The sequence below is a fragment of the Musa acuminata genome, chromosome BXJ1-4, assembly GCF_036884655.1.
Source record: "Musa acuminata AAA Group cultivar baxijiao chromosome BXJ1-4, Cavendish_Baxijiao_AAA, whole genome shotgun sequence".
Lineage (NCBI taxonomy): Eukaryota > Viridiplantae > Streptophyta > Magnoliopsida > Zingiberales > Musaceae > Musa > Musa acuminata.
Genome location: NC_088330.1, coordinates 20429753 through 20453241, shown reverse-complemented (window position 1 = coordinate 20453241; position 23489 = coordinate 20429753). Strand labels below are relative to the sequence as shown.

The window sequence follows — 23489 nt, the reverse complement described above, 5'->3', positions numbered from 1 at the left end:
GGTATATCAAAATATCGGAGTCGTAGCGGAGGCTGCTTCTGTAGATCAAATATCGGACGAACCGACGGCCAGATCAAAGCTCATGCGCAGTGAAGGGGTGGGATGGCGTCCGTCACGAACTCGTCAACTGCCGCCCGATCCGCTATCAGATCCCGCGACTCGCAGAATTCCTCGTCCCTACAAGAATGGCCGGCACAGAAAGGTCCCCTTTCCCTCCCCACCAGCCCAAACCCTAACTCTTCCGTCGGAGATCGTTCCTTTCTTGCTTGTGGTTTCCCCTCCCTTTTCGTCGTGCCAACGATGGCCGCCGACCCAGCCCCAGCCCCCGCCCCGTTCCCCGTCCCCGTCCCCGTCCCCGACCCCGCCCCCCAGTCCGCTCAAATCGTAAGGAGCAACCCTCCGATTCGATCTCCTTTTCCAGTTTTTCTTTTGAGTTATTTGATTATGATTTGGTGGTGGATGTCGGGGAAGGCTCAGGATGAGACAGAGCAGAAGAGGCTAAGGTATCTGGAGTTCGTGCACGCGGCGGCGGTCCAGGTCGTGTTGTGGGCGGCGTGGCTGTACGGGTTCGCCAAGGAGCGCGCCGGCCCGCTGACGCCCGTTGTCCTCGCCTCCGAAGGCGCCGTCAGGGCCCTCGTCGGCCCCGTCTACGACAAGTACCACGCCGTCCCCTTCGAGGTCCTCAAGTTCATCGACCGAAAGGTTCGTACGATCGATCCTTCTCTCTCTTCCCCCGCTGCCGGCGGCGCATGTCAGCCGAGAGGAACGGCGTAGGTAGCGTCTTCGGTCCAGGATAGTACTAGCTGCCTCAGGTTTTCGAATAGCGTCTACATATAACTATAGTTTATGTAGATTAAATTTAATTTTTAGATAAGTTAGAAATTTTGTTAATTAATTAAATTATTAATTGATATATTTCTTGATGTGATTTGGGGAAGTAAATAGTATATATTTCATTTATGAAATGAATATTATATTTTTATTTTGTATGTGAATGTAAATTAAAAATAAATTCAAATATTTATCTCTCTTTCAAAAAAAATCTCAGTTTTTAATATAAAAGGGCTGATTGAGAGGGATGAGGAGAAGATACTTGAGGTGAGAGATAGGATCATCTATTTTTTCTAATCAATTTTGATTTATGTTTTGAAATCTTTGATATTAAATTTGTTATGATTTTATAATATATAATAATATTTTAATTTTAAAATTTTATGATGTTAGAATGATTATTTGATTTATAATAATCATTTGAGCTTAAGTGAATTTCAAGATTAATCTAATTATTAAAACTTTTATTTTTAGATTAATATAGTAATTTTAATTTTTTTAATTAGATATATTTGTGTTTCAAGAATTTTTTCAAGAATTTATATGAATTAATTAGTTTTAAATTTAAAATCATGAGTTTAATTTTTTTTAATTGATGCATTTAAATTATTTTTTAATGATTTAAAATATTAAAATTTAATTTGATAATAGGAGCCTAATTGAGGTTTGACTTGAGTTAGGTTGGTCTTTCAAATCGGGTCGATTCATCCCTTGTGGATAAGTACGACTCAACCCATGTAATTAGGCATGACTTAGTCTATGTGGTCATGTATGACTCAACTCATGTGACAAAATATGACTCAACTCATGTTGCTAAGCATAATCCAACTCATGTGGTCAAGTACAATCCAACATATATGGTTATGCATGACCCAACCCATGTCACTTTATATGACGTAGTTTATGTTGTCACACATTTAGCTGATTTTGCCTAAGTCGTGCCGTACCCTTGTATGTTCGTCCGCAAAAGTCAACTTCCCCGAAATCTCGTCTGGTCCCTTAGGACTTACAAAAGAGAAAACGAATTAGAGAAAGCATCTCACTCGGGATCCACAAGAAATCATTTCAGCAAACACTTCATAGCTAATGCAAATTACAAATAGACTTTATAAGCTCTGAACGATCGCACAACAAAGGGTTCAAAATTGTCCACTATAGATCGAAATTCCAATAAGTGCCCACATGACGCAACCTTTATTTGCAAGCCTAGGACGACTACCAAAATCAAATAAAATGGGGCTGCTAAGCCTACTATTAGCCCTTTACATGCTGTGCAAAGCATGAACAAAATCGAAAGACATAGATATACATGAGCATTACATCAAACACCCAATTTACAATTTTATCCGTGACATTCTCCCCCACTTATTCCTTCGACGTTCTTGTTGAAGCCTTTGTAAACGCTGCATCTCATCACTTTTGTTGAATCTTCAATCTTTTGCTTTTGTTGCAATATGTCTTTCGGCTCCCAATTGGACTTCGTCGCTATTGTTGAGTAGTTGAACTTTGATCCGCCATGTCGTTTCAACTCGTCATTGACTCTGACTCTAGTGTTGGGTCAATTGAGTTGTGCTGATCGTAGTTTCCTGTGGATCCCTCATATGAAGAAAAATATCATCATTAGATGCGTTAGTCTCTCAAATGCTTCAGGCCGCTTGAACTAGATGGATGCTTGTTAGAGTTTTAACGTGCATCGCCTCGTGGATTTTAAAGTTTTTGGGTCCATCTGTAAAATTTATCCATTGATTCTTCTTCCACTTAGTCGTCACTTCCAAACAGGTTTGCATCACTTCCACTTTCGATTGACATTCTGTTGGGAAATGAAGCGAATAATCTACTTTCAGTAGTATTGATCACCATTGGTGAGGATTTGACAACTATTTTCTTCTATTCGATTTTTTCGAAGGGTCTTTGAACCTGTGTAGGGATCCTCTACTAGATAGATAAGAGAATTGTGATACTTACTTTTGCCTATTCTCTTAAGAGTCGAGAAGACAAATGTTACTTGATTTCGCCCGCCTCCTCAAGGGTTGTACTTCATGCATCGAGCTGGTTATTAGCATTTGCCCCGCTCTTTGCTCACACTTCTGAAGCACTCGAAGTGTTTGCACTTATTGCGTTGAGTTAGCTATTGTGATTCACCTTCTCAATGTAATCGAACTTCTGGAATACAAGAAGTTTTTACCTCAACTTGGAGCAAGTCTCTAATAGTTTTGGTTGTCTATGAGATTGTATCGTCTTCTTCATCATTTTTGTTGTCTATTCCTCTGACTTGCATAGGTACAACATCGCGTACTACTTACTTCATTCCTTGGTCGAGCATTCTTGCATCGACTCGAAGTCCTTCACTTTTGGCTATCTTGATGAGAAGCTCGTTATCATTGATCTTACGAAGTTTCTTGGCATCTGCCTTTCAGTCTTGTCTTGGTACTTGGAGTTTGCCTCTGAATTCTTCACCTCCTCGGCCCTTTTCATGACTAAGCGTTCTTCCTCTATGAGAACAAAGGATCGATGACTTCACAGAAGTCTCGCCTCTATGGTACCATGATGCTACCATACCCATGGCTCTACTATCCATCATCTCGCATCTGCGTCCCTTTCTTCGCGATCGGTAGATCTACCTCTGTGGCACTATGACACTCCTTCGAGTCCACCTCCATTCTAATCGATGTTTGATTTTTTTGGATAGCTAAGTCTCTTTAGACTCGTCGTCGCTTCCTTGTCCATTTCAACCTCCTACTTCAACACCTCTATGTTTTCCGAGCAGTTCCCCTTGGTCGATGGAAAGATAAACTATAACTCTCATGCATGGCCTCCGTCATTATGTTGTAGGGTTCGTATCGATTCTGTTCTCCTTAGCTTCCTTGGTAGCAACGTTCGCTTACTCGACCTTGTCTTTTGATTTGTCGGGCTCCCTTAAGTGAATATGAGCTTTAGAGCAGTCTAACTATGTAGTCGCTTTGATCATACCTTTACATGATCAAATTCATCTCATGGAACTCACTAGTACTTGCATTTGGTATACTCTCTCGGTGGTATATAGCCCTTATATGCTGATGACCAAGGCTTTTATCCGATGCAAAATTTGATGTATGAATGAAAGACTCACCTTTGCGATACCATGGCATTCACTCCTTGAGTCCATAGCCTTTCTTGTCGTTGTGTTGTTCACCGAAGTGGAGCTCCCAATAGCTCTCGATCATACCTTCGTATTAGTGATTTAAATAGGTGCTTGGGCGAGGCGAGGCGAGGCCCGAGCGCCTCGCTTTATTTCCAAGTGGCGCACTTCAAAGAGGTGCTTGGGCGCTCGCCCGAGCCCAAGAGCTGGGCGCTTCGGGCGAGCGCTTGGGTTAAACCAAGCGATCGAACTAGCGTTTTAGGTCTGGTTCGGTCTCCGGTGCTTTTAGTTGGTTCAATCAAGCCAACTAAAGCATCGATATCAGCCTTCTGATAAGACCCTAAAGTCTTATCGTTGCTCTGATACCAATTGATAAGACCCTAAAGCCCTACTGCCGTCGCCCGCCTCCCCTTGCGTCGCAGCGCAACCGCTCGACCTCTCCTCCTCGGCGATCGTTGGTGACACTGCTCACAGCCGCGCCACCACCGCTGCCTCTCCACCGCCGCCCGCCTCCCCTTGGGTCGCAGCCGCAGCCACCGATTGTCGCCCTCCTCACGGCGATCGAAACAGGGCAACTCACGGATTGCCCTTGTACCCAACCGCGTCACCACCACTTTTCCCAGTCGCATCGTCGCCGCTCGATCACCCAGCCAGCGACCTCTTCTCCTCGCGTCCCCATCTCGCTCGAGCGAGAAGGACTACCGGCACCGCAGCCGCAGTCGTCGGTTGCCGCAGCCCCTCCTTGCAGCAGTTGCAGAAACAAAGCTTCCTCTGTTGTCGTAGCCCCTCGTCGATCGCAGCCACGCCTCAAGCGTCGTCGCCTTCCAACCGACCCATCACCACTGCCGGCCACCGTGCGGCGACCGCTGCTCGCCTCCCAACCGTCGCTCCCTTGGGCTCGGGCAAGAACGACCGCCGCCACTCCCCCTTGCTCTGCCCCCTTGGTGACCGAAACAGGGCAATCCTCTTGCTGCGAACATCGGTTACCACCACCGTCGTCGCTACTGCCCAGCCAACGACGACGCCGCTCGCAGCCCAGCTTGCCACTACCGATTCCTATTTTCCACTGCAGCCTCAACCTCGGCAACGCACGCACCGACTCATGTCCTCAGCCGCATGCGATCCCTTGGCGTCACCAACGCCTCCTTCCATAGTGCGGTAGAGACAGAACAACGCTGCCTTCCATCCGCACCGTCGCAACCACCGCAGCGACAGGCCCTTGGCGACGCTGCCCTCAGCTGCACCACCATCACCGCCTCCCAGCCCTCAACAGTAGCGATCCCTCCACGCAGCGACCATAGCAAGCATCATTGCCTCCCACGCAGTAAACGCAGCTACATCCCCGCATCCTCGCAGCAACCCTTCATTCCCATAGTGTTGCCACCGACTGCGTCACAACATCAGCACCGAATAGGGCAGTGATTGATGCCCTTGACCAACACCAAAAATAGGAGTTGAGATTACAGATCTGCAGTCTTATGAAATGGCCACGGATAACTTAGTGAAAGCACAAATGGAAGCATTGGAAATTAGAATTGAGAATCGGTTACAAGAAGTACTTAATGATTTCAAAAAGGACTTACTATGGAGCCTTAGTAAATTTCAACAAGGTGGGAGCTTAAGTTCTACATTGCACATATTTGGAAATACTAGAAAAGGGCTCCAAGATTGTGACACAATCTACTCGTACATGAAGGTGGATGGACAGCTCTCCAAAATTTGTCAGACTTCTACAGTGTTGGAATATCAGAGTAGGTTTGAAATATTGTCAAATCAAGCTAGAGATTGGTCGGAACGACAACTTCTAGATACATTTATTGAAGGGCTTATTCCAGAGATTCGGTGTGAAGTTAAGGCTCGTCAACCCCGCACTATGATAGCTGCGATCTCATTCGCACATCTACATGAGAAAAAAATCAACAGGGAAAATCATGGAAACATAAGTGACAACAACCAGATGATTAGTAAGCCACTGGCCCCATCTATTCCCAACCAAAGCCTTGACACCCGAAGACTAACCCAAGAAGAACTTAATGAAAGATCAGCAAAGGGTTTGCACTATGATGAAAAGTGGAGTATGGAGCACCAATGTAAACAAGGGCAACTATGATGATTGAGCCAATTGGAGAGGAACCGAAAGCAGAAGAGTTGAACTCCGATTATGAAGGTGTGGAAACTGATGAAGATATTGAAGCCATTACACATACAGTGCATGCATTGGCTAGCTATGCTAACCCACAAACTATGAAAAATACTATTATGTCTTTGGACAACCCTAGGAGGCCGATCCCCTTGAAGCGATCAAGGAGGGTCGATCCCCTCGAAGCGATCAAGGAGGACCCAATCCCCTCTAAGCGATCATTATCATCCCCATTTCTCCTCTTTCTCTTCTTCTTTTTTACGATAAGACTTTAGGGTCTTATCATTTGATATCAGAACGACGATAAGACTTTAGGGTCTTATCATTTGATATCAGAGCGACGATAAGACCTTTAGGGTCTTATCAATTGGTATTAAAGCGACGATCCTCGGCGTTCTCGTCGTAGTTCGTCATCTCAAAAAAAAAAAAAATTGTGAGTGCGAAGCCAGTAGCCACGCACGATGTTCCTTCTCAACCAAGAAGGAACATTTGCTTCCCGGCGTCGACCACCCCTGCTTCCCTTCCCCTCCACCGCCGGCGCTACTTCCTGGTCGGCGACCACCGCCGCCGTTGCTCCCCGGCCAGCGCCCACCGCTGCCGCTGTGCCCCGGCCAGCAACCTTCTCACCTCGCCTCCTCGTTGCCCGCATCTCGCTCGAGCGGCCGCGGTCGTCGTTTCCCAGCCAGCGGACCACCCATCGCCGCTTCTACCGTCGGCGACGCTGCCCTAGTCGCACTGCCATCGCTGCCTTCCTTGGTTGCAGCTTCGCCCGTGCGATCTGTCGACGTCGCTGTTTCTGTGGTGCGATAGAAACAGAGCAGGCCGCCGGTCCCTTTGCAGCCGCAGGCGCCGGTTGCCTCTACCGTTGCCGCTATTTCTCAGCCACTTCAACGCCACGCCTCTCCTTCGTTGTCGAGCCACCACCGCTGCCAGCCACCGTGCGACGACCGTCGCACGCCTCCCCGGCAGTCGATCCCCCTTGCTCTGCATCTTTTGTAACTGAAACAGGGCAATCACGGGCAACTCACATCTGTTGCCCTTGTTTCCAACCGCCGCCATCGTCGTCGCCTTCCAACCGCTGCTCCCCCGTGCCACGACCGTCGCTCGCTTCCCAGCCGCTGCTCCCGCTCGCTTCCCAACCACTGCTCCCCCTTGCTCTGCATCCGTGGTGACTGAAATAGGGTAGTTACCACCGTCGCAGTCGCGGGTCCCCTTGTTGTCGCAGTCGCGGATCCCCTTGTTGCTGCGAACACCAGTTGCCACCACCGTCGCCACTACTGCCCAACCAGCGACGACGTCGTTTGCCGCCCAGCCTGCCACAACCCTCGCTGCCTCCTTCTCCATCGTCGCCGCTACGCTCCGGCCAGCAACAACTGCTACTGCCAGCCACCGTAGCCTTCACCTCAACCCTCTCGATCTGCACCGTTGCTGTAGCCCCCTTGCTCTCCATCGTTGCCACAACCGCTGGTTGCCACCACTGCAGCCTCAACCTCGGCCGCTTCAACGCCACCTCTCTCTTGTTCTACCTCCGCTGTTGCAGTTGTCGGCTGCCATCATCGCAGCCTCAACATGGCTGCTCGGCGATTGCTTCCTTGGGTCACAGCAGTCACAACCATCGCTGCCTCCAAGCCCTCAACAACAGCGATCCCTCTATGTAGCGACCGCAACAAGCATCGCTGCCTCCCACGCGGCGACCGCAGCTACATCCCCGCATCCTCGCAGCAACCCTTCATTCCCATAGTGTTTCCATCGACTGCGTCACAACAGCAGCACCGAATAGGACAGTGATTGATGCCCTTGACCAATACTAAAAATAGGAGTTGAGATTACAGATTTGCAGTCTTACGAAATGACCACCGATAACTCAGTGAAAGCACAAATGGAAGCATTGGAAATTAGAATTGAGAACCGACTGCAAGAAACACTTAATGATTTCAAAAAGGGCCTACTAGAGAGCCTTAGTAAATTTCAACAAGGTGGGAGCTCAAGTTCTATGTTGCACAGATCTGAAAATACAGGAAAAAGGCCCCAAGATTGTGACACAAACTACTTACACATGAAGGTGGAATTTCCGAGATGGAAAGATGGAGATCTAACCAGTTGGATCTCTAGGGCAGAAAATTTTTTCTATTTTCACAGAACTCCAGAAGAATCCAAGGTGGAAATAGTCTCAATCTAGCTCGATGGAGATGCTCTCCAGTGGTACGATTGGTATGAAGCTGTTTACGGAGTTTCTTCGTGGGAGAAGTTCAAAAGAGGGCTTCTTGTTCGATTTGGCCCATCCGAATATGAGAATGTTGATGGCCAGCTCGCCAAAATTTTTCAAACTTCTACAGTGTTGGAATATTAGAGTAGGTTTGAAAGATTGTCAAATCAAGCTAGAGATTGGTTGGAACGACAGCTTCTGAATACATTTATTGAAGGGCTTAATTCGGAGATCCGGTGTGAAGTTAAGGCTCGTCAACCCTGCACTATGATAGCTGTGATCTCATTTGTATATCTACATGAGAAACAAATTAGCAAGGAAAGATCAGCAAGGGGTTTGTACTATGATGAAAAATGGAGTATGGAGCACCGATGTAAACAAGGGCAACTTCTGATGATTGAGCCAATTAGAGAGGAACCAAAAGTAAAAGAGTTGGACTTCAATCATAAATGTATGAAAACTGATGAAGATATTGAAGCCATCACACATATAGTGCATGCATTGGCTAGCTACACTAACCCACAAACTATGAAAATCAGAGGAACTTTGAAGCATCAACCTGTCACTATTTTGATTGATACAGATAGCACTAATAATTTTATGGACAGGAAAGTTGCAGCCCAATTAGCCCACCACATTGAAGGCTGTGATATATTCGAAGCTGATGGACAGATTTTAACTTATGATAGCAAAGGCCAGAAATTTCTTGCAATGATTACTACAGTGAAAGATCGACCTATTGCTTACACTGTCAAAAAGTGGAGACCATACTTACTTGATCAACAGGTTGTGATGCGTTATAGATAGTCTATGGCTAAAGTGCTGAAAGAGAAGCTCCCCGAGATTGATGTTGCTCAGCCTTGAGGACAAGGCTGATTTGAAGAGGGAGGAACTGTTAGGACCCTTTTTCTGAGCTTTTGAATAATGTTTATTGAGTCTGTTTAGTCCAGTTGTTTATTGAGTCGGTTTGGTTCAGTTAGAGTCAAGTAGAGATTTATTTAATATTTATTTATTATTAAAGTTCAAGTCCTAATGGACTATAGGTGGAACTCTATAAATAGGGATGTAACTGCTTCTTTCATAAATCTATGAAAAATACTATTTTGTCTTTTGACAAACCCTAGGATGCTGATCCCCTTGAAGCGATCAAGGAGGGCCGATCCCCTCGAAGCGATCAAGAAGGCTGATCCCCTCGAAGTGATCATCCCCTTTCTCTTCTTTTTTATGATAAGACTTTAAGGTCTTATCACCTTCCTCTCGCGGCTTCCCAACCCTAACCCTACACGTCGCTATCGTTGCCACTATCACCGCTCATTGCTCCTGCTATCGTCGCTTACAACTCCCGCTGTCGTCGCTCATGACTCCCGCTACCGTCGCTCGTTGCTCCCACTCCCGCTATCGCTGCTCGTTGCTATCGTTGCCGCTCCCACTACCGTTGCTCGCTGCTACTATTGCCACTATCGTCGCTTGCCGCTCTCGTTGCTCGCTGCTACCGCTGTTGCCATTGTCGTTGCTCGTCGCTCCCGCTTCTCACTACTACTGTTGTCGCTGCCACTATCGTCGCTTGCCTCTCCCACTCCCGCTGCTACCTCTTCTCACATCGACTCAATAGTATACTGTTAACAATATATTAATAGTATTTTATTAACTGTATACTAGTAACAATAATTTTTTATTTATTAGATTAATAATATATTATTTTAATTTTAATACTATTAATTTTATTTATTTAAAATTATTGTTATTGTTTTAAATTTTGAGATTTTTTTTTGTTAATGTGATATTGTGATTTTGTAAGATTTTTTAATTTAATATCATATTTTTATTTAAATAATTATATTTATTAATTATGTTATATATTTTTATATTTTAGTGCCTCGCTTTGCTCGGGCGAGCGCTTGGGCGAGTGCCTAGTGCCTCGAGCGTTTTGGAATTTGGCGCTTTTTGACGCCTAACGCTTTTTAAAGCACTGCTTCGTATGATCTAGTCCTTTGTAGTATTAGTTTCATGTATATCGCATTGCCATGAACTATTCCACCACGATCTACTGTACCATATCGCCTCTTGGTGATATTTACATTGCATTATAATCATTGTGGGATGAATTCAGATTGCGATCCCTCTATGTGTGGCCTTTGCCAACACATCACATGGTCTCTTCCACATTTGATTGTATTCGCTCCATTGACAATCGACGTTCGCCCACCCGCTCTCGGGTCACACTCAAATGAAGTACAACTCTAGGATAGTCTATTACCTAATAGCTCCCGAAGTCTATCGACTTTGTTGAAATTGGTGCACCATTATTTGGATCATGGGCCTTTGCTCCCACCAGCACAATCTCCGCTATGCACCACTTCTTTCATGGCAACTTGAATGGCTGCACTATAGCATATTCTTCAAGAATACCCGTCTTCGTGTCTTTTTGCCCCGTGTCAAGGCCTTTTGAACCAAATTTTACCTTCGCAAGTTGTCACCTTAGTTCCTCCATCAAATACTTTTTCAAGATAATGTGCATATGCCTCAAAGCTTCCTTCGTCTTTGGGACCATGTAGGATGAGGGACCCATGAAACGACATGATCCCACTCTTGCCTCTACAAGAGTTCATGTCCTTGACCTCTATCCAAGGAAAGCTTCATGCTTTCGCTCTATGTTCTATCTTCTATGCCAACTCCCTTCATGTTGCTTGGGTCTTTCACTAAGTTACACCCAAGTTGCTCCGTTCCTCGATTTGTATTGAGTTGATGGTGGCCCTCACACCCACCATTCCACCGGTCAACCCTTTATTGAGTCTGATCTTCATATCAGCTCCAAGTGTGCTTTCATTTGTGTTGCCTTGGGTTGCTCCCTCACTTGATCTCGCAATGCATCCCCCTATTCATTATCTTAAGAGAGATCAAGCGACGACTCCTCGCCGCTCGCTCAGTCCATTCAGCTTTGTGGAGTTGTTTTAAGGTACTCCTCAACATGTGCAGTCCGTTGCACATGATTCTCCCTTTGGAGAACCAGAACTTATCCGTCCAAGGTATCTGTCTCGTTAGAGCAATTTCTCTCTTCGCATCATTCCCTTTGGAAGTTTCGGAGACCACCATCCCCTTGGACTACTCCACCTTACTAAACAAACTGTATATTGTTCTTACCTCGCAAACACACTTACTAGATTATGACTCCACGTCAATACAGCCCCGTTGCACCCCTCAAGGCCTAGCAATATGCTGAACTCATTGCACACTTCAGTTTCCTACAAACGTATCCTTCTCATGTCAAAGAGAAAGTATCAATGCTCCATGGCGTCGAGTTTCGATTGTCTTGAGATGTCCACGAACATTCCATCGTCCGCATACAAGCCCTTACATGAGTACCGAATTCTTTGAGTTAGCAATTCCCCTCACTTCTGTGATCTTTGCATAACTCTTTCAATCGCTGAACAACCCATTCCACCTTACATTGTCTCATCCTTTACCAAGCGCCTCACTTGCCTTGAGCACCATCAAGTATGGTTCTCAACGTCGAGCCGTAGCTCGGACTCAACCATCCTAACCTTTGTACGCTACGCATTCTTCCAAGCTTGTTTGTCCTCGTGGTACCTCTTGCGCGAAGGATTGACCACTCCTTTGAATGTCAATCTCAGATGCCTACTCCTTTGAGTGACTCCTTTTCTCTACATCTCCATGCTTATTTTCCCCTAAACGATTACGCATGTTGGCTGCCCTCAACACCTCCCTGCTATGTCACAGACTTATAGCTGGAATTGCCTAAGTCGTGAGGCACCCTTGCAGCCAAGATGGGAATTTAGCTTGAGTTGCCTAAGTCGCGAAGCGCCCTTGCGCCAATTTCTCGGACTTAGCTAGGATTGCTAAGTCATGACGCGCCCTTGCGATATACGTCTGCAAATGTCAGCCAATTTGCAACCTCACTCAGGTCTTGAAGGACCTGTGAAAGAGAAAGTTGATTAGTTCAAAAACGAGCGACGGACAAGTCCCGATGTCTTGCGGAAATGAAAGCTTTACAAGAAATTCAGTGAGCACCTTGCGCACATGAAAGAAAAGAGGGGAAGGAGGAAAACAATGACTTTAGAAGGTAGGGCGAACAATTACAAGTTCACAAACAATTACTCACTGGGTGCCGGGCGTGAAGGCAAGTTACCATCAAGTTAATGTGTGAACTTGTGAAGATTTTTCAACGCTCGATAATATACCGAAGCCCCATCTAGCCCTATGCCACCCGGGGGGTTCCGGGGTGCTGAGATGGCTGAGTTTTTGGGCGCTGCAGCGACTACAGAAAACAACCCGCGACACACAAAAACAGAGCCATTTTGGGGCTTTTTGGCCTGACGCGGTGAGTGGTTGCACTGTAGTGTTGCAACCTGTTTGAACATGTATTTGTACAAGCACAAACATACAAAACCATGGCAAAACAGGTTGTTATGTCTCTATACAAGCATGCAAAAGCGACGAACGGTTTGTTGAATGAAGTTGTTACTAGTGCGCAACGGTCGTTCGTGACATTCTCCCCCACTTAAACTGTTGATGCCCTCGTCGATGCTTGTTGGTAGTTATTGATGATTGCTTCTTCATATCGTAGGGCGTCTTCGGGCTCCCAACTAGCTTCAGTTCGGGGAAGCTTTCGCCACTTCACCAAGTACTCGGTCTGCTCAGCTCCATTATGTAGCTTTATCTTGCGATCCATAAGAATGGTTTCAACTCGCTTCTCGTAGGAGGCTCTAGTGGGGGGAAGCCGAGTTGTAACACTTCGGGAAGCATCTTACGGATTTGAGTGATAGGCTTTCGAGTTGTTGGCATGAAAAACATTATGAATTTTAAGCCACGTCGACAGCTACAACCTATAGGAGACATTGCCCACCCTACTGATAATTGAGACGGGCCCTTCATACTTGCGCACCAATCATGTGTACTTTGTTCCTAAAGAATTGGCGTGATGCTGGTTGGAGCTTCACCAACACCAAATCGTCGACTTTGAACTCCTGCGATCGCCTTCCCAAGTCGGCTCACTTCTTCATCTTTTTGACCGCCTTCTCCAAGTAAGCCCGCACAATATCTACATTTCGGTACCATTCTTTTACAAAGTGATATGCTGACTGACTACCCCTAGTATACTCGATAGCCAAGGTGTGAGGAGTTGACGGTTGTTGTCCTATAATGATCTCGAAGGGGCTCTTGTTGGACGTAGAGCTCCACTACATGTTGTAGGAGAATTGAGCTATGTCTAATAGTTTCACCCAATCTCGTTGGTTGACACTCACGTAGTGCTGAAGGTATTGCTCAAGGAGCGAGTTTATCTTTTCAGTTTGGCTATCAGTCTAGGGGTGGAGGCTTGTGGAGAAGTATAACTTAGACCCCAACACTTTGAATAGCTCGATCCAAAATCGTCCCAGGAACCGAGTATCTCGATCACTGATGATATTATGTGGGACTCCCCAATACTTCACCACATTCTTTATCATCAGCTTAGCTGCCTCCTCTGCTGAATAGTGTAAGGGTGTAGCAATGAAAGTTGTATACTTTGAAAATTGATCGACCTCCACGAGTATCGATCCGAGTCCCCCTACTGCCGGCAAGCTTGATATGAAGTCCAAGGAAATGCTCTCCCACGACCTTTCTGGCATGGGCAACGGTTCCAAAAGTCCCATCAGCTTCCGTTGCACTACCTTGTCTTTTTGGCAAGTGAGACACGTTCGAACATATTCCTCCACATCAGTCCCCATCTTCGGCCAGTAGAAGGCCCTCTCCACGAGAGCCAAGGTTCTGTGAATACTTGATGTCCAACCCAAAGGGAATCATGATACTCTCTTAAGAGTTCACGCCTCAAATTGTCCACTCGAGGAACATAAACCCTATTCCCTCTTGTTTAAACGAGTCCCTCCTATACCTAAAATCGTCGTGTCTTGCCTTCTTTAATGAGCTACATCAAGGTCACTGCTTGGGGATCATTATACAGTCCATCCCTGATCCTGGAAAGGAAGTTTGAGTGCAACTGACTTGCTTGGCCTCTACCCTCCAACTGTATGGCATTCGCTCACTCTACTTTCCGACTCAATGTATCGACCATGACATTTGCTTTTCTGGGCTTGTACTCCATTGCCATATCAAACTCAACCAGGAAGTCCTGCAATCGTGCTTGTTTTGGGGAGAGTTTCTTTTGAGTATGGAAATAGCTCAAAGCGATGTTGTCTGTCATTAGCACAAATCACGATCCAAGAAGGTAGTGCTGCCAAACTCGTAGATAGTGGACCGTCGTTGTCATCTCCTTCTCGTGCACTGGATACCGCTGATCAGTCTCGTTGAGCTTGCGGCTCTCATAAGCCACCGGATGACCCTCCTGCATGAGTACTCTCCCAATAGCGAAGTATGAAGCATTTGTATGGACTTTGAAGGGTTCATCATAGTTTGACAATTTGAGCACCGGTTCTTCCAACACAGCAGCTTTTAGATCTTGAAATGCTGCTTCACATTTGTTAGACCATCTCCAAGGTTGCTCCTTCTTCAGCAACTCTGTCAACGGAGTTACGCGCTTCGAATACCTTGCCTGCTATGAAGCGCCGATAGTAGTTGACGAAACTAAGGATCTCAACTCTGGTACCTTCTTTGGAGTTTGTCATTCTGCAACAGCTTGCACCTTTGATTTGTCCATCCGAATGTAGCCATCACCAATTTGATGCCCCAATAATAAGATCTTCGTTTAAGCAAAGTAACACTTCTCACTTTTCACGAACAAAGTGTTTTCCTTGAGAACCTTGAAAATTGTCCGAAGGTGCTCAACATGCTCCTCGAGCGTTTGACTGTAGATGACGATATTGCCCAAGTAGACAACCACAAACTTATCCAAATACTCTTTGAATAGTTGGTTCATAAGAGTGCAAAACGTGGCCGAAGCGTTGGTTAAGCAGAAAGGCATCACCAAGAACTCAAACGCTTCGTATCTGGTCACACAAGTAGTCTTTGCTTCGTCACCTTCAGCAATATGCACCTACCAATACCCAGACTAGAGGTCGAGTTTGGAGAAATACTTTGCTTTGACCAATTGGTCGAACAAGTCCGCGATGAGTGGGATGGGATACTTATTCTTCACCGTTACTTTGTTGAGGGCTTGATAATCAATGCATAGTCGGAGGCTCCCATCTTGTTTCTTTTGGAAGAGAACTGGAGCTTCGAAAGATGCTTTGGAACTACGGATGAGACCATCGCTTAGCAGTTCACCTAACTGCTTTCTGAGCTTTGCTAACTCTAGAGGGGGCATGCAGTATGGTGGTCTCGCTGGAGGCTTCACTCTTGGCTCCAGCTCGATATGATGATCAACGCCTCTGCGTGGCGGTAGAGTATTCGGTAACTCAAGTGGCATAATGTTTGTGAACTCCTTCAGAACGTTAGCCACCATAGCAGGTTCATGAATGACCTCCTTGTCGAGTGGCTCTAGCTTCATAGAAGCCACGAATGTTAATTTACCTTTTCGTACCCCTTTCTTCAGTTGTAATGTCGATATCTATTGGGGTTCTCTGGTTCCTCTTCAAGAGATGAGAACCACACAGGGGTCATCACCTCTCATCATACATAGGGAGTTTAGGAACGACATTGGCACCAACTTCGTCGCGTGCATGAACTCCATTCCAAGAATCACTTGGAAGTCGTCCAATGGCACCGCCATCATGTTTGTGCTCCCGCTCCATGTTCCAATCTTGATGGGAACTCCCTTTGCTAACCCGGAGATTCGCTTGGCCTCCGAGTTCACCGCCTTCATTCGACTTGGGTTCTTCTCCAAGATCAGCCCAAGTCGCTTTGCTTCTTGGTTAGCAATAAAGTTGTGGGTAGCACCCGTGTCCACCATCGAACGGGTCGTTTGGCCATTGAGCTTAATGTCTATGTACATCAGCTCACTGCTTCTTGCTTTTATGGCCTTGTCTTCATGTTCTCCCCCACTTGACCCCGCATAGCGTTCAACAAATGCATTGCTCCCATCCGGGGTCCTTGCGACTCCTCATCGTCGTTGTTGGATTCTGAATTACTCGAACTAAGAGCGACAACCTTGTGTTAGGACTCTAGCTAGGAGATTCCTAATTGAGTTTCATTGAAATGGGCATTCACGTAAAACCTACCAAGCAGATCCCTATTAAAGAGGTGAAGAGGCCGACTAAGGTTATGATTAGTTTGGAGGTTGCTTCTTAGAGAAGTATTAGGAGTTGGTTAGAAGTAGAAGTCTTGAGTAGGAGTCATATTAAGAGTTGATTAGAAGTATGAGTCTTGAGTAGGAGTCCTATTAGGAGTTGGAGTTTAAAAGCCCTCTAAATAGTTATGTATTTATCCTCTTATCTGAAGGAATAGATGAATCTTTTTAGCAGCCTTTGAGCAGCAACATGGAGGAAGGAACCCCTATAGAGTTCCAAGGAGGCCGATCCCCTAAAGAGATCAACCCCAAGCTTAGAATCTACAAGGGTTCTATCACTTGGTATCAGAGCAGCGTTTTTGGCGTCTCGCTGCCCTTCCACAACCATCTATCAGCCCTCCACAGTCGCCCAAAGCAATTACACAATTGCTTAAAAGATCAACACTGAAATCTATCATCATCTCCACCACCATGGATCATCCTTTGATCTCCCCGTGAATTGCAACAGGTTCTGGTTTCCTACCTTACTACTACTGTAATTTAGTTATCCTTATTCAAAAATCCAAAAAATAAATTGTTCCTATATTGATGCATAAACTTTTCGTCGTAAAGTTTTCATCTCTACGATGAAAGATGCACTATAGAATTCCAACCGCATAGCACAGTTTGTTTGATCTTGCTATACGTTTTTTCTGTCCAAATCTCTATGAAATTTTTATGACAGCTTTGATACTTCATAACAACGGATTTCCCTTTGGTTTCGTCAAAAAATTCTTAATATAAACCATTGATCTTTTACGTCCAAAATTACACGTTAGACGTAAAAATCTGCTGTAGTACCTTTTCGTGATCCTTAATTTTTTTGAACCTTCCATCACCCCATGCCATTAACCTGTCAACAGAAAAAAGACAGGGACATCTTTGATCTACAAACATATGCTATGGCTTCTCAAGATCCAATTGATGCCAATTTTGAAGCATTGGAATCTCGGATTGAATCGCGGCTTGAATCACACTTGGAGGACAAATTACGCGCTTTGTTTGCAGAATTCAGAATTGGACAACGATCGAGTCCAACCAAATTTCAGTGAGGAGTGAGTTTAGAGAGGCCTCCAGAGAAGGAGGGACAACCCTCGGAAATGCTTTAGCCACGCATGAGGGTGGACTTCCCGCGATGGGAAGAAGGAGACCCGACGGGGTGGATTTTGCACGTTGAACGTTACTTTCGCTACTATTGAACATCGGATGATGCTATGGTGGAAATTGCTATCATCCACCTTGAAGGAGATGCTATTCAATGATACAATTGTTTGGAATACAATCATGAGGCTCTGACATGGAATCAATTTAAGAATGCATTGCTGAATTGTTTCGGACCTATGGAGTATGAAAATATTGATGGCCAACTCGCAAAGATTCGACAAACCTCTACGATTTAAGAGTACCAAACCAGGTTTGAGAAGCTATCCTACCTTGCTCGTGATTGGACTGACCGTCAATTGTTAGGAACATTCATCGAAGGACTCAAGCCATAATACAAGAAGAACGATTTTTTTCGCCCGAATACAAGAAGAACGGTTCAACCAAGATGCTCGGAGGATGAGAACCTCTCCTAGGCCCACGACTTATAAACCTCCTTCTGCTCCCAGTCGTCCTTTGCTGCCAAAAAAATTGATACGAGAAGAACTACGTGACAAATCAATAAAGGGTCTTTGTTGGCATTGCGACGAGCCGTGGAACCACGATCATTGCTGCAAAAGGGGTTGTCTCCTACTGATTGAACCTCTTGAAGACATGGAGGAGGAGGTCCAGGAGCATGAGGAAGAGGTCGTGGATGAAGAACAATAACCGGTTGATATTACGATGCATGCCCTTGTCAATTACGCAAACCCGCAAACGATGAAATTGGAAGGATTTCTGAAGTAACAACCTATCACCGTTCTTATTGACACCGGGAGCACTAATAATTTTATGAACAGCAAGGTTGCTATATGGATGGACTTACCTATCGAGAATTGCAGCAGGTTTGACATTAAGGTCGCCGACGGACGAATTTTGAAGTGTGATCATAGGTGTTCATGGGTGAAACTGTTGTTGCAGGACCAAGAGATAATTTCATATTTCTTCATCCTCCCTCTTGATGATTATGAGGCAATGCTCGATATTGAATGGCTAACGATATTAGTTGATGTTTCCTGAAATTTTGTGAAACTAATTATGAAATTTTATAGTGAGGGGAAACAAGTGATACTACATGGGAAACGTAGGGGCGACGTAACGACGATTTGCACACAAATAATGGAGAAGGTTTTACACAAAGCATGCATCGACATTTTGGTACAACTTGAGTAGCAAATTAAGGGAGAGCCAATAGAATTTGAAGATTCAAACCTACTTCCTTTGCTGGCTGAACTTTCAGATATCTTTGACGAACCACACAATCTACCTCCTACCCGTCGACATGATCATTGTATACCGATTCTTCCAAGCAAACCTCCAACAAATACTCGGTCATATCAGTATCCACATCTCCAGAAGGATGAAATGGAAATGATTGTAAAAGAGATGCTTGAAACATGAGTTATTCGGCAAAGTTGCAGCCCCTACTCTTCACCGGTGCTCCTTGTACAAAATAAGGATGGAACATGGCGAATGTGCGTTGATTACCAAGCTCTCAACGGCATAACCGTCAAGGACAAATATCCTATTCCATTAGTAGATGAATTTCTTGATGAATTAAAGGGAGCACGAGTCTTCACAAAGCTAGACCTTCGATCCGGGTATCATCAAATACGTGTGCGAAGAAGACATACCAAAAACTGCCTTTCGAACACACAACGACCACTATAAATTTTTGGTAATGCCCTTTGGTCTCACCAATGCTCCCTCCACCTTCCAAAGCCTTATGAATAATATTTTCCGAAATTATCTTCGTAAGTGTGTGCTGATTTTTTTCGACAATATCCTTATTTACAACCCTTCTCTTGAAAGTCATTTTCAGCACTTACGACTTGTTTTGACGATTTTACGAGAACATGTTCTTTTTGTCAAAAAATCGAAGTGTAGCTTTTTTTAATATAAGGTGGAATATCTTGGGCATATTATATCAAAGGAAGGTGTCGCGATGGATCCCTCCAAAATTGAAGCAATGTAGAATTGGCCGACCCCGAGGAACATAAAATCGCTACACGACTTTCTCGGTTTAAAAGGCTACTACTGTAAGTTCATGAAAAACTATAGAAAGATCGGTGCACCTCTTACTTGTTGAAAAAAGATGCTTTCCAATGGTCGGACAAAGCCACCATCGCCTTCGACGAACTTAAAGTCGCAATGACGACAACGCCCGTACTAGCACTACTTGACTTCGGCAAGACTTTTGTTATTGAAGCCAATGCCTCCAGAGTCGGAATTGGTTCTGTACTAATGCAAGATGGTCGCCCTCTCGCTTATACCAGTAAGGCATTATCTCCTCCCCATCTCAAGATAATTATTTACGACAAGGAGATGCTCGCGATTGTACATGCGGTGACCAAATGAAGATCGTACTTGATCGGACAATGCTTTCAAATCAAGACCGACCATAAAAGCCTAAAATATTTTTTGGAGCAGAAGATATCTTCCCCCGAGCAGCAAAAATGGATAACAAAGCTTCTTGGATATGAATATGAAATAACTTACAAAAAGGGGAAAGAGAATATTATTGCAGATGCGCTTTCGCAGCTACTTGAGTAAGCTAAATTTTCGGTCGTTTCACTTCCGACCAGCGATTTCATTATAAGGGACTCAAAAGAAGTGCACTATAAGGGACGTATTATGCTTGTGCCAAATTCTATTTGCATAAAGACCATCCTTCAAGAGATGCATTCCACACCTGCGGCCGGGCACTCCAGGTTCCTTAGAACCTATAGAGAATTAAGCAAAAATTTTATTAGATAGGGATAAAAAATATTATTACTAAATTTGTGGCACAATGTGATGTATGTCAATGACATAAAGGCGAGACAGTGGCAAGTCCTGGAAAGCTGTAACCTCTACTCGTCTTGGACTCAATATGGACTAATATATCAATGGACTTCATCGAAGGGCTTCCCTTATCATAAGGAAAAGGTATAATTCTTGTCGTGGTTGATCGCCTTACAAAGTATGCTCACTTTCGCGCTGTTTGTAATCCTTACACTACTTCTAGTATTGCTTGAATTTTTATAGAGAATATTGTAAAATTACATGGGATGTCGAGATCTATTGTAAGTGATCGTGATAGGATTTTCGCGAGCAGATTTTGGACAGAGTTGTTCTAGATACATGGTACTAAATTGAAAATGAGTATGGCGTATCACCCACAAATCGACTGCCAGACTGAAGTGGTGAACAAATGCTTGGAGACATACCTCAGATGCTTCATCAGTGACCGGCCAAAAGAATGGATAAAGTGGCTTCCCTAGGCTGAATAGTGGTATAATACAACTTATCATTCATCCACAAAATGTACTCCCTATGAGGCTATATATTGTCGACCTCCTTTTGTGATCTCACAATATATGTTGGGCATCTCTAAAATAGAATAAGTAGACAGACAACTATAGAAACAAAATACTGAAGTTGCTAAAAGATAATCTCACTATAGCTCTAAGTAAAGATGAAACAATAATATGATCAGCGAGATTGGATCACGGCTCTAGCCATACAAGCTATTCTCAAAATTATAATAAAATATTAATTTATTATATTTTATAGATATGAGATCTGGGATGTGACACCTTTCTTTTTCCCGCATTTTATCGGATGTGAACTAAACATGGTAATTGCGTGAGGCAGGTGGGGGAGTCGGTGCAGAAGCTGGAGCCGCGGGTACCGTCGGTGGTGGTGGAGGCATCGCCTGCGGCCCGGTACGCAGCCGGCGAGGTGCGGCGGCCCGGCCTGGTTGGGTCGGCGGTCGGGCTGGCTCGCTCGCTCTACTGCCGGTGCGAGCCGACCGCCAAGGGCCTCTACGCCAAGTACAAGCCGGCGGCGGACGAGGTCGCGGTCTTAGCCTGGCGGTCGCTGAGCCGCCTCCCGCTGGTCACCCGGCTGGTGGTTCCCGCCGGCGCCCACCTATCGGAGAAGTACAACGAGGCCGTTCGGTGCTCCGCCAAGAAGGGTTACTCCATCTCCGCCCACCTCCCCCTCGTCCCCACCGAGCGCATCGTGCAGTTCCTTGCCGGCAAGGCTACCGCCAAATCGCTCTGAGCCGTGAGATCCCCCAAAAAAAAATGAAGGGAAAAAAAAAGAGGTTTGTTTCTACCAGATGTGCGATCTGCCCCGTCCAAAATTTTCGTTTTTTCTGGACCATCACAGCTTATCTGGTTTGGCGTAATAAGGTTCGGTTCGTATACATTTTTAGTAGAAAGTTTTAGCACCAATAATAAAAATTAATTTTTTAAAAAATTAAAAATTGTAAATAAAGATTTAAATATTTCTGTCTTAATATATATATCGTTTTGATGCATTCATATGACAATAATTTATTGTTATTATCGTCGTCGATCCAAATTTGGAGTTGAAATAGCATTTGAAAATTTTTATAATTAGATATAGGTGATTTTTAGAATAAATTTGAGCTTGGCATATATTCTTCCGAAGTCTGAACTTAATCTTAGTTAATTGTTTATTTAATTTTTTACATTAACTCTTTAGGCATTCTTTATGATACAAATCATTACAGGCACTATGGGTCTTCAAATATATTTCTAACCCAGTATATTAATGTTAATACTGGTTAGAAGCTGTTTGACTGAAAATGTTTACCATTAATACGATACAGTAGGAGGTTGGATTTCAACCTACAACCAAACTTAATGTCAAAATATGAAATCAAAATTTATTTAATTTAATTTATAAAAGATTTAAAATCAAAATAAATAAGAAAAAAATTATTTTTAAATAATTTTATTTAATTAAATTTTAATTTTTAAAAAAAAATATATTTTATACATACGTACGAATTTTATAAAACAGATTAATAAATTTAATAAATATAATACCATATTAAGTCTGACTATTAATGTGAGTTATACTAGTTATATGCCATTAATGTTATACTTATTTTTATTTATCATAATATTGTTAGCTCTTCCTAATATAGTCCAATTATCGTAATTTATATTATCAAGATAATCTTGTTAATACTTTTAACCATAATATACATATATATATTAGTAAAAATATATTATTTTAGTTACATAAATAAGAATATCAATTATAATGTCTACTCAAACATGCATCATCATATCTTTTATGGATTGCTTATAAACTCAATCATAATAATATATTCTTTCAAACATTTAGATAATAAAGCTTGAGTAAATAGATCAATAATCAATATAATAGAACTCAAGTTTTTAATTAATATTAATTATTTTTTTATTTTTTTTTTAACTATCAAGTACTTTATATCATAATGCATATAGTTGCAATAGTACTCTATATTCTTAGAGAAGAAAACTATTGTAATATGTTACAAAGTATCTCAATAATATGATAATTAAGTCTGACCAAACTAAGTCCTGAGATAAAATTTTATAGTTACAAAGCTTCATTAGTGACTTTAAAGTATACCGTAAAATTAATTTCTATTATTAATAATATAATAATATAATAATATATTACTTTATATATTTTCTTGTAAATTGTCCTTCCAATTGATATAAATATAAATCATAAAGTGAACTTTCTATTCTCGAGGTAATTTAAAGAATTAACACTTGAAAAATATCATAATTTCAAGCTGATCTAGTCTTATATATCTAAGCATATAATTTATTCATCCCTTCTAGGTCTCTTATTATTTTCATTGTAATTTTAGTATTTTTATTTCTAGATAATTCTAATATTTAACAGATATCAACTACAAAATTGATATCTGGCTTAGGCTTGAGCATATAATTTTTTATTATCTAATTTTTTTCTAAGTCATTTAAAAAATACTTATTTTGACTAAATTTTTTTTACTTTTATCAATAAGGCTGTTGTTGGTGAACCTTTACGTCGTGGCCGAGGTGTCAGCACGGCTCGGTCTAGTCCCGAATGTACAAGGTTG

General features: G+C 43.5%; 1 protein-coding gene across 2 annotated transcripts; it reads left to right on the top strand.

The window, feature by feature from the left end:
• Positions 1-73: 73 nt before the first annotated feature.
• LOC103998496 (REF/SRPP-like protein OsI_017815) lies at positions 74-21903 on the top strand. 2 transcript variants are annotated; one of them, XM_065169426.1, is made up of 3 exons: positions 74-384; positions 478-702; positions 21230-21903. In XM_065169426.1, exons 1-3 carry the CDS (start codon positions 103-105, stop codon positions 21638-21640), a joined length of 918 nt encoding a protein of 305 aa, XP_065025498.1. In that variant the 5' UTR covers positions 74-102; the 3' UTR covers positions 21641-21903. The 2 variants fall into 2 exon arrangements, with proteins under 2 accessions (XP_065025498.1, XP_065025491.1); XM_065169419.1 differs by having other exon boundaries at positions 472-702.
• The last annotated feature ends 1586 nt before the right edge of the window (positions 21904-23489 follow it).

Excerpts from the sequence above, each read along its gene's own strand:
- LOC103998496 (XM_065169419.1), top strand. The coding sequence starts at position 103 with ATGGCGTCCGTCACGAACTCGTCAACTGCCGCCCGATCCGCTATCAGA. Across the intron at positions 385-471 it reads CCCCCCAGTCCGCTCAAATC|GCTCAGGATGAGACAGAGCA; the intron begins GTAAGGAGCAAC and ends ATGTCGGGGAAG. Across the intron at positions 703-21,229 it reads TCAAGTTCATCGACCGAAAG|GTGGGGGAGTCGGTGCAGAA; the intron begins GTTCGTACGATC and ends TGCGTGAGGCAG.